General features: G+C 38.9%; 1 protein-coding gene across 2 annotated transcripts in view; it reads right to left on the bottom strand.

Moving 5' to 3' along the window:
• Positions 1–5388: 5388 nt before the first annotated feature.
• Positions 5389–14077, bottom strand: part of XIRP1 (xin actin binding repeat containing 1) — a 31035-nt gene continuing 22346 nt past the window's right edge. For both annotated transcript variants that reach the window (XM_082258370.1, XM_082258371.1), the window contains exon 3: positions 5389–12967. In XM_082258370.1, the coding sequence (XP_082114496.1) occupies positions 6032–12967 (6936 nt within the window). In that variant the 3' untranslated portion in view covers positions 5389–6031. The remainder of the gene's footprint in view (positions 12968–14077) is intronic.

Genomic DNA, 14077 nt, shown 5'->3' with positions numbered 1-14077 from the left:
GGGGGGGGCTGGGGCGAGATGCACTCTGTGTGACATTGGACACACGGAGCATGGCTTGCAAGCGAACCCGCATAAGTGTCCTATAGCGAGTGGCTTGTTATGGTGGACACTCAGCAGGGGGGAGCGAGAAGGGGAGTATTGGGGCTGCTCAGAGCAGGTAAGTATGACATGTTTGTTATTTTAAAAAAATAAGGGTTACAAGTATGTGGAGGTCCATATAACTTTACAGGTATCACTACAGGATCTTGTGGGTCAATCACTGCTCCATTAGGTATGAGTAAATCAAATCTCTAAAACCTCACATGTAGCACCCTCTAGTGTGCTAGATGTACTGTATATAGGTTTGGTACTGTAGGAAAATTTGTCTGGCTGAGAGCCAGGCCTGGGTTGAATCTGAGTCAGGGTTGAATGACTCAGGGAGGCTGGATGACTTAGCTTCTCTAGTGCCTCCCCCTGCTTTCTGGAACCATGGAGAAGCATCCAGAGGTGGTGGGTGGAAGCTAGGAGGAGCTGCTTGGCATATTTATGAGGTCCTTGACCAATCCCCAGTCAAAAAGGGCTGGAAGGGGTTAGGCATCTCATAAATAGGCATGAGTCATGCCAGCAGGGGCAGTCAGTGGAAGATGAAGATGGAGTGCTAAGGAGGCTGTCAGAAGCCCTCGCAAGGCACCCCCTGGTCTGGGGGGGGGGGTTACCTCAGGCCTGAGACTCAGGTGCTGAAGGGACCCTCTACAACACATGGAAGAATCATTTCCTGGAGGCACAGGAGCAAGTGAGAGGACAGCAGGAGCAGGTCAGCAAGTCCGAAAGATCTCTTGAGAATTCAGCCGGGTGGGCTGGTGAGTGTCAGTCTTTGAGGACTATGCTGGAGAAGTTAGCCAGGAGGGCTAGTGAAAGAGGCAGGGGCAGAATGGCAACTTTTGGGCCAGGGGGCAAGTACAAACCAGAGGCCCATGGTGCAGCAACTTGGCCCCCCTTCCAATCTCCCTCTTCCTGTCCTCCTCCTGACCCCCATTTCAGGCGAAAGCCCTGCTCCAGGTACTCTCTACTCACTGGCTGAATCCAGGTTCCTAACCTGGCCAGCAGGGGGCAGTTGGGGGGAGCTGGGACAGCTCGGTTGGGGCTGGCCAGGGGAGGGGAGTCTCCATTGAGGCATGGAACTGTCCTCTGCTCAGACACAGTTTACACCATCCATGCTGGGGGGGGGGGAGGCCTGCACTCTGTCCTTGTCTTCAACCCGCACTCACTATGTCAGTGGTGGGGACTTTTTACTTCTATTCCCCAGGAATCCTTTAAGCATGTCTGTGGCAGAAGCAGTGCAGCCTTTTTACAGGACATCAGAGTGGCCGGGGGGGGGGGGGCAATTGCCCCCCTGACCCCTGGCCCAGTCCTCCCCTGGAAAGAGGCAACTGCAGCCAGGCAGGCTGGCAGTGCCTAAAGAGGTGGTGCTGGGATCAGTAGCCCCAGAGATGTATGCTTGACACTGACTTTTTGCTACGCACCAAGGGGCCTCAGGTTCCTGCCTGTAATGGGCTGTTGCTCTAAATCTGACTGAGTGTTTTTTGTCAGATCCACAAACAGTGTGCCAGTGGAGTTCTGCAAAAAAGTGTGCTAGAGGAAGTGAGAAGTGTATATAGACTGTATATAGGAGAAGTCCCAGAAGTTGTTTAAATTTAAATGGGCATCCCATAATTACCAATCTTTATCCAAGTTCTAATCCCTCAATAAAACAAAAACAAAAAAAAAGTAGTGGACTGTTCTCTGACTCTGAATGTCTGAATGTCTCTGGAAATTCAGTGTGTCTGGCTGTGCAGGGTGGGTAATCCTATTTTACTTGTTGCGCCTAAGGGGGTGCGCTACACACATATGTTTATTAAAGCATGTCATGTTATAGTGTGACAAGGCTCTCCCCTTGTATTTTCACTGTTCTTTTGCTTTGTCTCTCTGTCACATGATATCACAGTGAGTGAATTACATTGCACAGGCATGGTCTACTATTACCATCATCATGAAACTCCCCTGAGAAATGTCATGCAGCCATTGCTGGACTGCATGTATACTGGAATTGGCTGCGAAGAGATTGTGGGAGATCAGCAGCATGTGATGCAACAAATGATGAAAAAAGGTCAAAAGAAGTATTTTATTACAGCCTAACATTAACCATATTGTTTTACTTTTGGTTGGAGTGGGAAAGAGTTAACCAAAGGATTTAAACATATTAGAGAGATTTTTTCCTCACTTTCAATCCCTGTGACTCCCTACAATAAACACATACTTTAAATTGGTCAACTTTCTACTTTAAAGCAATACTGTCATCTGATGCACTTGGGTGGAGTGCTGTGGTTGCTTCCACCAGCCCCTATGCAACTACAACATGCAGTAGTAATGCAGGAACTATGGAAAGAAGACACAGTACTTGATGGGGAACTTGCATCTATCACTCCCCTAAATGTGCTGAATAAAGTGGATTCTACTGCCACCACAACCTGAAGAAAGTGAAGATTGGAAGATTGGGTGGCAGGGAAGGTAAGTCTAATGCTTTGTCTTTGGACAGAGATGTTGTTTTTTACTTTTAGATTGAGCTACGTAATCAACCTATAGAGGTCTTTCCCTCCCCTCCCCTCCCTTCTCCTCACCTTTTAAACCCTCTTTCCTGCTCCCTTCTCCTCTCCCTCTTGCTCTCATGTCCCTCTGTTACTATCTATTATTAGGGATGGGCTCAGGCATGTTTGGATCATAGTCCCAACCCACCTGAGCAATCCCGCTAGGAAGCCCACACTGCACACCCCCAATCATAGGCAGTAAGGCATTTACCGGCTCGCACTTGCCCATACACACTCTTTGACTAGCATGACTATGATTGGTGGTGTGCAATGATGGCTTCCTGGCGGAATTGCTCAGGTGGGTTGGGACTATGATCCTGAACATGCCTGAGCCCATCCCTATTTATTATACCATCTTTTTTTAATTCTTTATTTCTCTCCTCTTATCTCCTTTTTACTACACCCCCCCTTTTTTTTCTTCCCTTTTTCTTCATTTAGGTTTAACTTATTAGGTGCCCCTTTCATTATTTTAAAATCTGAATCACACTTTTGAGGTATTGTACTTCTATAATATACCTGTCCAATATAAGTCGGCCTATTGGGCCATCATTATATTTTGAGACACCTGCATTGGTTCTGATCTTGTCAGAGAGTTTGCTAAGCACTACCAACCTCTTAATTACATTGATGTGTAGCCCATATATGCTATAATTCTGTACGTTCTCGAGAATCATTGTGCTATACTTATACTTGAGCCATGTGATGTAATCCACTCTGAAATGTAAATAAATACAGAATTTGCAAAAAAGAAAAATACATTAACAGTATCTTTCAGGTTAGTATGGCTTGCTCTTTTTAATGAACTGCGCTGGAAAAAGATCATCACTATTAGATATTGAGTCCAATTCAGTGGAAAATACTTGTTTTCATTCTAAGTCTAGTCTTTTTTACTTTTTAAATATATTTTTTTCACCCCAGATGTGTGCTTCCTACATTCTAATCTACACAACCGCAGGACTCAAATTATTCACCATAATCATATATTAGGATTTTCTGGCAGTTTACTTCATTTCTGCAGGTCTTCTTATTCTACCCAATCATTAACTAAAATCTTTTGGCTGATATGACCTGATCCCCCATTTTCCTGAAATTCAGTATTCAGCAGGATGCATACAATGATGTAGTGGAGACTTTACTAAGAGCAAAAATCCATAGTTAATGCAAATATGTATTTTTATTATGCAACAGTAAAAACAAAAAGATTGTCACAGACAGTAGTGCATGAGAAATACAAAACAATTTCTTGAGAAAAGTAACTATACAAATGTATTTTCTATAAATGTAACATTTTAAGTCATAAAACTCTATAAAAACATTGCTTTGGCATGATAAATAATAAATTATTCTGGAATATTTAAATACCCTAAAACATTTGTATGTTAAGAAAAGCATAAAAAGTATAATAGAAAGAAAAGATGAAAAATTAGGACTATAACATGCTTAAATATGTATTTACCATTAAATGGGAATCTCACAATATTAGGCAAGTGTGAAAGGTGGGGGGGGGGGGGGTTCTATACCATGAGCTGGTATAGATAAGTTGAATAAATTGTGATTTTCCATCACAGCATTTCATATGTCAGTTCAGTTAAAGTCATAAGACTGAGAAGGAAAGTCTGTTGTCTAAATTAAGATAATATTTTGTATGTTCAGGGTGGTCCTTATAGATCCACTGAGATTTTTTTAGATTAGTATTTTTAGTCCAAATAATCATTTCAGACTATCCTTTCAATTGTTTTTACTTTCTTTATTTAATTATTAGGGTAAAGAGGTAGCTGCCCCTAACAACCAGACTTCAATCTTTTTATTTTTTTTTATCAGAGTGGATCTTGAATGGCTTCTTAAAAGTTTTTATTTTAAACATTAACTAATTTGTCTCTAAATTAATGCAAATGTTAATTCTTCTTCTATTTAAAGGCAAAACTCATTTTAGGATTTGGATAGAATGGGGAGGGATTAAAACCACTGTCACTTTTTTATTGCTGTGTGTGTCCCCTTAGGGAGATTTTCCTTCTCTAATTGTCCTGATTGCCAATGTCATGGGGACCGAAGGTTGCCACCAGAACAGTAATAGAGGGTAAATCTTTTATTTGGGACATTGGTTCCCATGGCAACTGTCTAAGAGGGGATTTGCCTCACTGAAAAGATCACTGGAAAGATATCCTCTGATTTCTTTTTAAGTCTACAGGACATGAAGTGAAGGAAAATTTCTATAATGAGACAGAGATGAAAAAAAAAATGGCAAAAAAAATCATGTCCTCACACCTGCCAAACAAACAGTTGGCAGAGCGTGGAAAACCCCTACTCTTTCCATAGCCAAATCTTGTATCACACAAACAATGCTACATGAGAAAGTGGAGGCGAGGCAAAAATATTCAGCCGTGGGGTACCTGTGGTTCACACATTTTCTCCCAGGCGGAAGGGATTTTAGTCTGTTTGGCTTGTAGGTGGGGCTAGACAATCACCTCTCTGCTTTTCTGCTTATTCCCTCTTTCCTGGCCTTTTATTTCTTCCTAAACCATCTCTTTACTTCTCCCTTATTTTGTAATTCCGACTGCCTGACTGCTACCTATATTGAGATCTTGTTTTTTGAGCCACCACGTATTTGCAGTTTCTCTGTGTTTCATTCCAGCATGTTGTAGTTAACACTGATGCTGGTTAATAACTTTTCATGTATAACATACTCATTACCTATGTTTCTTGCATGATTATGTCAGTACTACATCTTTGATTATTTCAAAAAAAAATGTCTGACTGTGTTTTTAACCCTAGCCTACTTATCCAAAATGAAAAAAAAAGGGTTGGGCTTTAGATATACTTTTATTTTCAAAGCCGTTTTCAATATTTAATGTTTTATTCAATGTGGGTTTTTCTTATCCATATAGTGATATAGCTATACAGATACAGCATCTCCCTATTGAAAAAAACACATGTATCAGTGATAATATATTTTGCTACAGCAATACTGAATCTGGAGAAAGCAGAAAATAAACAAGGAAAATAAATTGCTGACCTAATTTATGTAGAAGAGTTGTTCTAACCTACAATAATTGGGCCTTTGTCTTGTAAGAAAATGGTATGCATAGTATTAAATACTGCTGATTGAACAGCAAAATATTTTCCTATTGAAACGTTTGGCATAGAACATTTGCTCAGAGTGTCGGCTTTATCTGGTGAAAGTACTAACACTGTTTAAAAAAACTGACAAAAAAATAACTTAAAGTTTTAAAAGGTTGGAGTCAGAATTTGGACATTTTCACTGTTTTTCACTAATAAAGACTTTGGCTGTCAAACATGAGCATAATCCTATTAGCAGGAATCTTCAGTTAACATTTATCAGGTATTACAATCTATTGCATTCTTGTATAACATGGCTAGAGCAGTCTAGTATACAATTAGAATGTGTTCTTTGGCTTTCCAGTAAAATATTATTTTTTGGCTGGTATTGAGTTGGAAAAAGTAACAAACACAACACCCGTCTCATTTCCATTACTGTTGGAATTTTCTGCTATTGGCATTGCATGTCTTCTAAGAAGAGGGGAGGCAGTCACCTCAAACCGGGGAGCAGCCGTTACAACTTCATACGTGGAAGAACTCTGAGTGTCAGATTGTTTAGTTACTGTTGTAGATGTTTTAGACTTTATAATTTTGTTGCCAAAATGATCAGATTGTTCATATTTTTCTGTCACTATTGTCGTTCCAATTACTTTAGGGCCTTCAGGTCCAGTCTTCAACTCTAGAACACTTTTTTGTCGTTGAGAGCCAGGACTCGATGGTGTGTTATTAGGCTCATTAACTGCTGGAATACCAAGAAGGCCAGCTGAGGAACATTGAACATTATCACTACTCCACTGGACAAAGGGATCTACGCAATCTTGACCATTCTTGTTTGAATTAATTGTTGAGGATGAACAGCTTCCATTTTGTTGTGTTGACTTTCTGGCTGTAGATTCTATGCTAATAAATGAAGGAGATGTAGGAGACAGACGACTTGGAATAGCATTCACCTCCAGCTCTTTTTTCTTATTTTCCATTACTTCTTGATTGTTCAAAGTATATGCATATTTTTGTCCAAACGATTGTGTTGTTCTCTCTGGTTTTGACTTACTGGAAACAATGCTAATTTTTCTAATATTGTTAGATGTATTTGATGGAGCTTGAAGAGATTCCCGGAAAAGACTTGAAAGACTTGCAATATCAGACTCTGATTTTAAATTTGAAACAGAATATAGGGCCTTCCTAACTGTTTCCTCAATATCTAGAAGCCTTGCAAATGTCTGTTCTTTTAAATACTTTATTTCAGCACTTGCCTTTTCAAGATCCTCAAAGGCAAGTTCCACTGACGAAACACTTTCTGTATCATCTTTTAGCATCTCAAAGCTTTCATTTTTGTGCCCTTCCTGCTGCTTTAGATGTGGGGTTGCTTTTTCTTTACTGGTTGCGATCCATTCTGGAACAGTCTCAAATAAACCCCTCACCGACTTTATATCTACATTACTGGCCTCTTCTTCCAGTTCTTCTACTTTTTTTAAAATGTTCTCAAGTTCGTCTTGCTTTCTCAAGTTTTCAAAAATGTCCGTTGCTGCTTTGACATTATCCTTCATAATTTCATCCATATGAATAGATAATCGCTTGCGCTTTTCATCTTCTGTTTCTTTTCTTTTCTTTACCCTCATTACAACCCCTTTGTTATCACTGTGATTACAACTATCACTTGTTTTAGTTAATGTAATATTTGTCTTGTCTAGTACATTACCTTTATTTTCTAAAGGCTGGTAGATTATGGATTTATCTTCTAAAATGGGTTCTCCCTGTTCTGGTTGTGCTGCACAAGCTTTTACTTCACTGACTGGTGCAGTATTTTGAGTTTTTGTCATTAATGTAAATTCATCCTCAAAGATTTGGCTTTTGGTTGCACTGGTGTTTTTCTCATTGTATGTCATGTTTATACTATTGATAAGCATGTCTTTTTCAGATTTAGAGAATTTAGATGGACCATCAGAATAAGCATGGGCCTGTTCAGACTCATTGTCTATTAAAATTGTGGAACAACAGTTATCAGTTGGAGTAGTAGGTGGTGGAGATGAAGCTGGTGTTGAAGTCATGGGGGTCTTAGCTCGGTGACGAGGTGGGGGACATTTCCCAGGGAGAAGATGTTTTGGCTTTGGTGGTGGCACTGGCTTTTTTCTTTGTGTTGACTGACATGTATGTTTAGTGTTCGCATTCTTGTCAGATGTATTTTCACTTGCCTTTTGGTTAATGGGATCTGCAAACTTCAGAACAGAATCAGTCATCTTTTCAGAGTCATCTTTTGTTGCATCAGGATCACTTGTGTTGGGTGGTTGGTACTTCTCTTGTCCAGTTACAGTAGCTGAAGAAGGAGGAGAGTCATTGTCAGATGGGTGTACCGACTTAATGAGAGCTTCATTTTCAATCTGCTGATCATTATCCTTTCTTTTGCTAGCAGCATAAGACTGACCTGCATTTCTGTATATCATAGCTGCTTTAAAGTCACCCTTTGATACATTAACATTAGACTTTTGGAGGGACTTAAGGGCAGATGTTAAATTACCTTTTACAACTTCTTCCTTTTCTATTACTCTTTGTTCTGTTGAAGCATTCTGTAATGCTCTGATTGCTGCCTTTACATCTCCTCTGACAATATCTTGGTCTTTTTCCTCTTGCTCTAATTGTGTTTTATATTCATCATCAATAAAGGGATTTAAATAGTTTTTTGCTTGTTTGGGTGACTCAGCGTTATCTTTAATACTGTTAGTTCCTGCTAAAGAAACCTCCCTACTCCCCTGAGCAGCCTCATTCTCCTCCTTTTCAGAATCACTGACCTTTTTTGTGGAGGTGGTAGATTTCTGAAGACTTGCATAAGATGTCCGTGTTTCTTGAGCTTTAGTTATGGTATGCTTTGCAGATGCACATTCTTGGTGTAATGTTGCTTGAATAGGTTGTGCAGTGTTCTCCAGTACATCCTGTTTTGTACATTCAACTTCTTGGTTGGTTTTCTGGATTTTGCATTGAACTTGTTTTTGAATACTTTTAGCTTCAGCTGTGATTTGACGTAGATCCGACAATGCAGCTTGAAGATCACTGTTATCTCTACAAGTGTCTTTTACTGTATTGGAGGTAAAACCCCCAACACAACGCTCTTTAAGTGATGTAGACTGGGTCTTTTCTTCAGTTGTGTGTTTGCTGACTGCAGATTTCTGCAGTGCAGAGCTGATTTGTCTTTCATTATTCAGAGTGATGTCTTGTTTCTCTACTTTGCACCCTGTTGTAGCTTTTTGGTTGTTAGCTTCAGCTGTATCCAAAGTTATGCATTTTTTCAACTGTTGCTGAGGCTGTACAGGGTGGAATACAGGGGGGGATGTAATATATACACACTCTGAACTTCTAGTGCTTTGGTTGTCTTTTTGTATTGCTGTGCTATGTTGCTCAGTGGCAGTTTCTTGATGAACAGGGTTCTCTTCATTTAGTACAAGAGCATCTATTTCTGACTCAGCTTGAAGACTTTTTAGGTACCCAAGATCACCTTTCTCAATGCAGCTTGTGTATAATTGAACATTTCCTTTCTCATTTTGTTCACGTGTGACTGAGAGTTTTGGTTGGCTGTCCTGGCTACAAGCGATGAGAGAGTCAATAGTGGATTTAACATCCCCTTTAGTAACAACCTCACCAGCCTCATTAAATTTACAATGTGATGAAACTGAGTAAATTATAATTTTTACAGAGTCTCTTTCTGACTCTTCCATTATAATGCCAGTTTTGTGAGAGTCATCTTCATTCAGCAATATCTTGAGGGCTTTTGCTACATCATCCCTGACAGACTCTTTGTCTTCTTCTTTCAATTGAACTGTCTTTAACAGGTTTAACTTGATCATTTGTAGATGTCTTCTATCACTCTCTTCAACCAGGATCCCATGGGGTTCAACATCAGTTCTGTGGAGTAACTGTAAAAGTATTCTTTGAAGGTTTCCACCAACGGTTTCTTCCTTTTGGATATCAACATTAGTTTGTGTTGATAGCTGATATTTAACCATTTTAACATTTCCACCGTGGATATTTTCTATGACAATTCCTTTATTCTGAATAATTTTGAAGGAGACAAATGCATCAAGGGTTTCTTTTATGTTTATTTCTCTTTGTTCAATACTAGTTGAATGTTTCAAGTCAATTTTGTCAAGAGGTGTACTTTCAAATAGCCATGTGGTGCTTTTTACATTCGCTTTTGGAATAACTTCTGTGGTGTGAAGAGTATCTGGACTTTCTATATCTTTTAGACTATCTAGTGGTTGAGATTCAAATAACCAAGTGCATCTCTTGACATCGCCCTTTTGGCTATCTTCTCTTTGCACTTTTATTATCCCCTGATGTTCTTGGTCCTCCCCTTTCAGGCTATCAATGGGTTGGTTTTCAAAGAGCCATGTAGAAGTTCTAACGTCTCCTTTCTGAACATCACTAACACTAACCAGCCGTACATACTTCTTCTGGCTAACTTGTTCTGTTTCAAAAAGCTGTTTATTTAATTGAACATCACCCTTTTGAATGTCATCAATTGTTCTCACAACATGTTTTGTAATATCAGTAATGGTATCAAGTGGTTCTGTTTCAAATCTCCACCGCGCAGCCTTAACACAGCCCTTCTCAATATCTTCTTGTGTGACAGCTCTGATGACAAATACTTCCTCATCTTTATTGATTTTGTCAAGAGGTTTGGTTTCAAACAGCCATTTTGCACCTCTCACATCTCCTTTCTGGATCTCTTCTTTTTTTACTGATGTCACCTCATGGTATTCACCACTTTTGTCTTGTATAGCATACAGTGGCTTTGTTTCGAAAAGCATGGTACAGGATTTTACATCTCCTTGAGTGGTGAGAGTTTCTTGCACTTTGCTAATCTCCTTCTCATCAAACTCTTGATGGATCTGATCTAATAAATAGGTTTCAAAGATGAATTTTTTACCTCCAACATCACCACTTTGGATATCATTTTCAGGGGGTAGCTCTTGAAAACCATTTTTGTTGTTTTTTATAGAATCCATTGGGCAGTTTTCGAAAAGCCAAGTGAATTTGTTTACAGCACCAGCTTGTATGTTTTCTTCTGTAGGAATATCTGTTTTTAGTAAAGGAACTTGTTCATTTGGCATTGATTCAAAGATCTCCTTCACCCTAGAGACTTCACCTGATTGGATTTCAACACGACTTGCATATCGGATCATTTTTGGGAACTCCCTGGAAGAGGAAATACTTTCTAAAGGTTCAGTCTCAAACAAATGTTTGGTTGTTTTCACATTGACACCTTCTAAATCACTCTGAGAAGCACTGCTCACATTTATGTAACATTCTCCAGAGTCTTTGATGGAATCTAATGGTTGAGTTTCAAACATCCAAGTGTAGGATTTAACATCACCCTGTATTAAAGCTTCCTTTTCTGGTTTCTCTGATTTATCATATAATCTATCAATGGGCTGGGTTTCAAACAGCCATCTGCATTTCTTCACATCACCTTTCTGTAACACTTCTTCCTGATGTGCACTGTGTGCATCTTTTGAAAAGACATCAACAGGCTGGGTTTCAAAGAGCCATCGGGCTGTTCCCACATCTCCAGACACAATCTCTTGCTTAGTGATACCTTTAATTATGTCAACCTTTTGGGTGCCATCATTAAATTGATCTAATGGTTTTGTTTCAAACATCCATTTGTAATTTTTAACATCACCATTAACTATTTGCTCCCGACTGACAGATGTGACTTCATGATAATTTCCCAGACTGTCCTCAATAGCATACAGTGGTATGTTTTCAAAAAGTGCCTGAGTTGCCTTCACATTTCCTACTTTTATGTCTTCCTGGCTAGAAACATGAACACTCTTATTGGATTTAATGCTATCCAGGGGAAGTGTTTCAAAGAGATTTTTAAATGATTTCACTTCCCCTTTAACAATATCTTTTGTGTCTGTTTCAGTCTGCCAACTAGATTCTTCTTCTTTTTGGGAAATTTTGTCCAGTGAACAAGTTTCAAACACGTGTTTCCTTTGTTTGACATCTCCCTTTTCTTCATTTGATAGTTCAACTTTTTTTAGCTGGCCAACTTCCATGCTTCCTGTGAGTGTCTCCATTGGTTGTGTTTCAAAAAGCCATAGTGTGGACTTCACATCACCAGCAACTATTTCTTCTATGGTTGAAATTTTACTGTCATTTATGGAGTCCAGATATTGCTTTTCAAATACATTGAATTGCTTTGAGACATCTCCTTCTTGGATTGTGTCTACAGATGCCTGGAATACTCCTTCTTCTATGTGCTCTTTTATTGTGTCCAAGGATTGAGTTTCAAATACCCACTTAGTTGCATTCACTCCCCCCTTAGCAATCTCCTCCAGAGAAATCCCTCTTATAACCTGAACTTTGGAAGTATCCTTGTGAATAGTGTCTAAAGGCTGAGTTTCAAACAACCATCTTGCTGTGTTTACATTGTTGCTCTGTGTTTCTTCTCTACAAATGGATTTAATTTCATGAATATTTCCTGTTTTGTCTCTGATTGCACAGAGAGGCTCAGTCTGGAACAGTTTAATAGTTTTGTTCACATCTCCCTTCATCTCTTGTATTTCAGATTTGAGCTGAAGTATACTGTGTTCTTCTACAGAGTTGCAGCGGCCTACTTCATCTAGAGATTGTGTCTCGAAAAGTATTTTGGTGCCCTTCACATCACCCTTTTCCACTGGGTCTTTTAACACCGCCTCTTGAACTTCGGTGTCTTCAGAATAGATTTTGTTTAATGAATCAAGTGGCTGGGTTTCAAACAGCCATAAGGCTGTCTTCACATCACCTATTCTTTGATTCTTCCCAAGCATGGCAGGAGAGGACATGTTACCATCTACACATGTCTGACTCTGAAACATCTGAGATGTATTTCTGACATTTCCTCCAAGTACAGTCTCTTCTTCAGTCAATTTCCGACTATGTTGATGTTCTCCGATAGTATCCAGATTCCAGTTTTCAAAGATCCAACGCATGGATTGCACCTCCCCTGGCAACACTGCATCCAGATTGACTGAGGTTGCTTGGTTAGGCTCATCTGTGCTTAATAACTCATTAATGTCTTGAGTCACAGCATGTTCTAAATTTTTCCTCAACTCTGGATGCATATGGCGATAAAGTCTTTTTAGCTCATTGACTTGCCGCTGCTCATAGAACTTAGAAAATGACTCTTTTGGTGGTGGTGGAGGCAGGGAGCTTTGATCCTGTGCCCCAGTTACTGTAACATAATGATGTACTGATTCAGGGGGAGGTGGTAAAGGTAGCTCAGCATCAAGCTTCTTTTCTTGAGATAACTTTTTGATGTTGTCTGCCATCTTTATAAGGAAGAAAACACATTTTTAAACACTTTTACCCTACTTTCTTACTGTTATTCCTAAAATTTAGTTAAATAAAGCAGTTAAGAATAACACATACACATATGGACATATTACATTCATATACAAAAATATACCATATATTCAAATGCTTTTCAATATCATGATTTCATTTATAAAGGGTGGGATAGGAAATTATGGAAGGCAATGTGGCATTATTAGTATCTTTAAAAATGCTTTATAAAATGTCAGTCAAGTCTAGAAATCATAAAATAAACGATGGGTTCATATAGTTTGATAAAGAAGTGATTAAAGGGTACTGATAATATAACATTTATAAGTAGAGGCAAAGAATTATTTTGGCACATGATTGCCATCTGGGATCTGGTCTCTCTTGAGTAAGCAACCAGTGACTCTTTTTCCCTCACTACAACTTAGTGATACAATGGTATTATGAAATGTTTGCTTATGATACTATATATAACACCTCTTAAAGAAGTGGCCTTTGCCACAAAACATGTAGAGCATATACAGTGCATCGTGAATTATATGCTTCCAGCACCCGTCTGAGGATGCTATGTGACCATCTAGACATGTTTGTATAATCTACTGGCTGTTGAGGTTATCATAAATTGCTGTTTTATCACAATTGTACTTCTATGTCTTTTTAACAAATATGTATAAAAAAAAAAAAAAAATATATATATATATATATATATATATATATATATATATATATATATATATATATATATATATAAATTCAATAGTTGGGTACCGAGATAGACCATTACTCTTCCTACTGGGGGTTTTGTAGGGGTTGCCCCAGGGTATTTTTAGTCAATATTGTGGCACATGTATTTAATTACAGTGTCTCCTTAAATGAAAGAACACATTCAGTACACAAGGGCAATGCTGTTGCTTTCAAATACATTTTGGGAGGAGGTAGGACCAACTCTGATAAATTATAGGAATTAAATGAGAAGACATACAGATTCCATAGTGTAATCCGACATGTGTTGTCTAACCACTTCATAAGAATTTACATTGATGTCTACGTAGCGAGGAGAAACATCGAGGCATTGCCAACAACTGTTATCTTTTTTGTGT

The sequence above is a fragment of the Pelophylax lessonae genome (genome assembly GCF_965119305.1).
Source record: "Pelophylax lessonae genome assembly, chromosome: 5".
NCBI classification, from domain to species: domain Eukaryota; kingdom Metazoa; phylum Chordata; class Amphibia; order Anura; family Ranidae; genus Pelophylax; species Pelophylax lessonae.
This window is presented reverse-complemented; position numbering and strand designations above follow the sequence as displayed.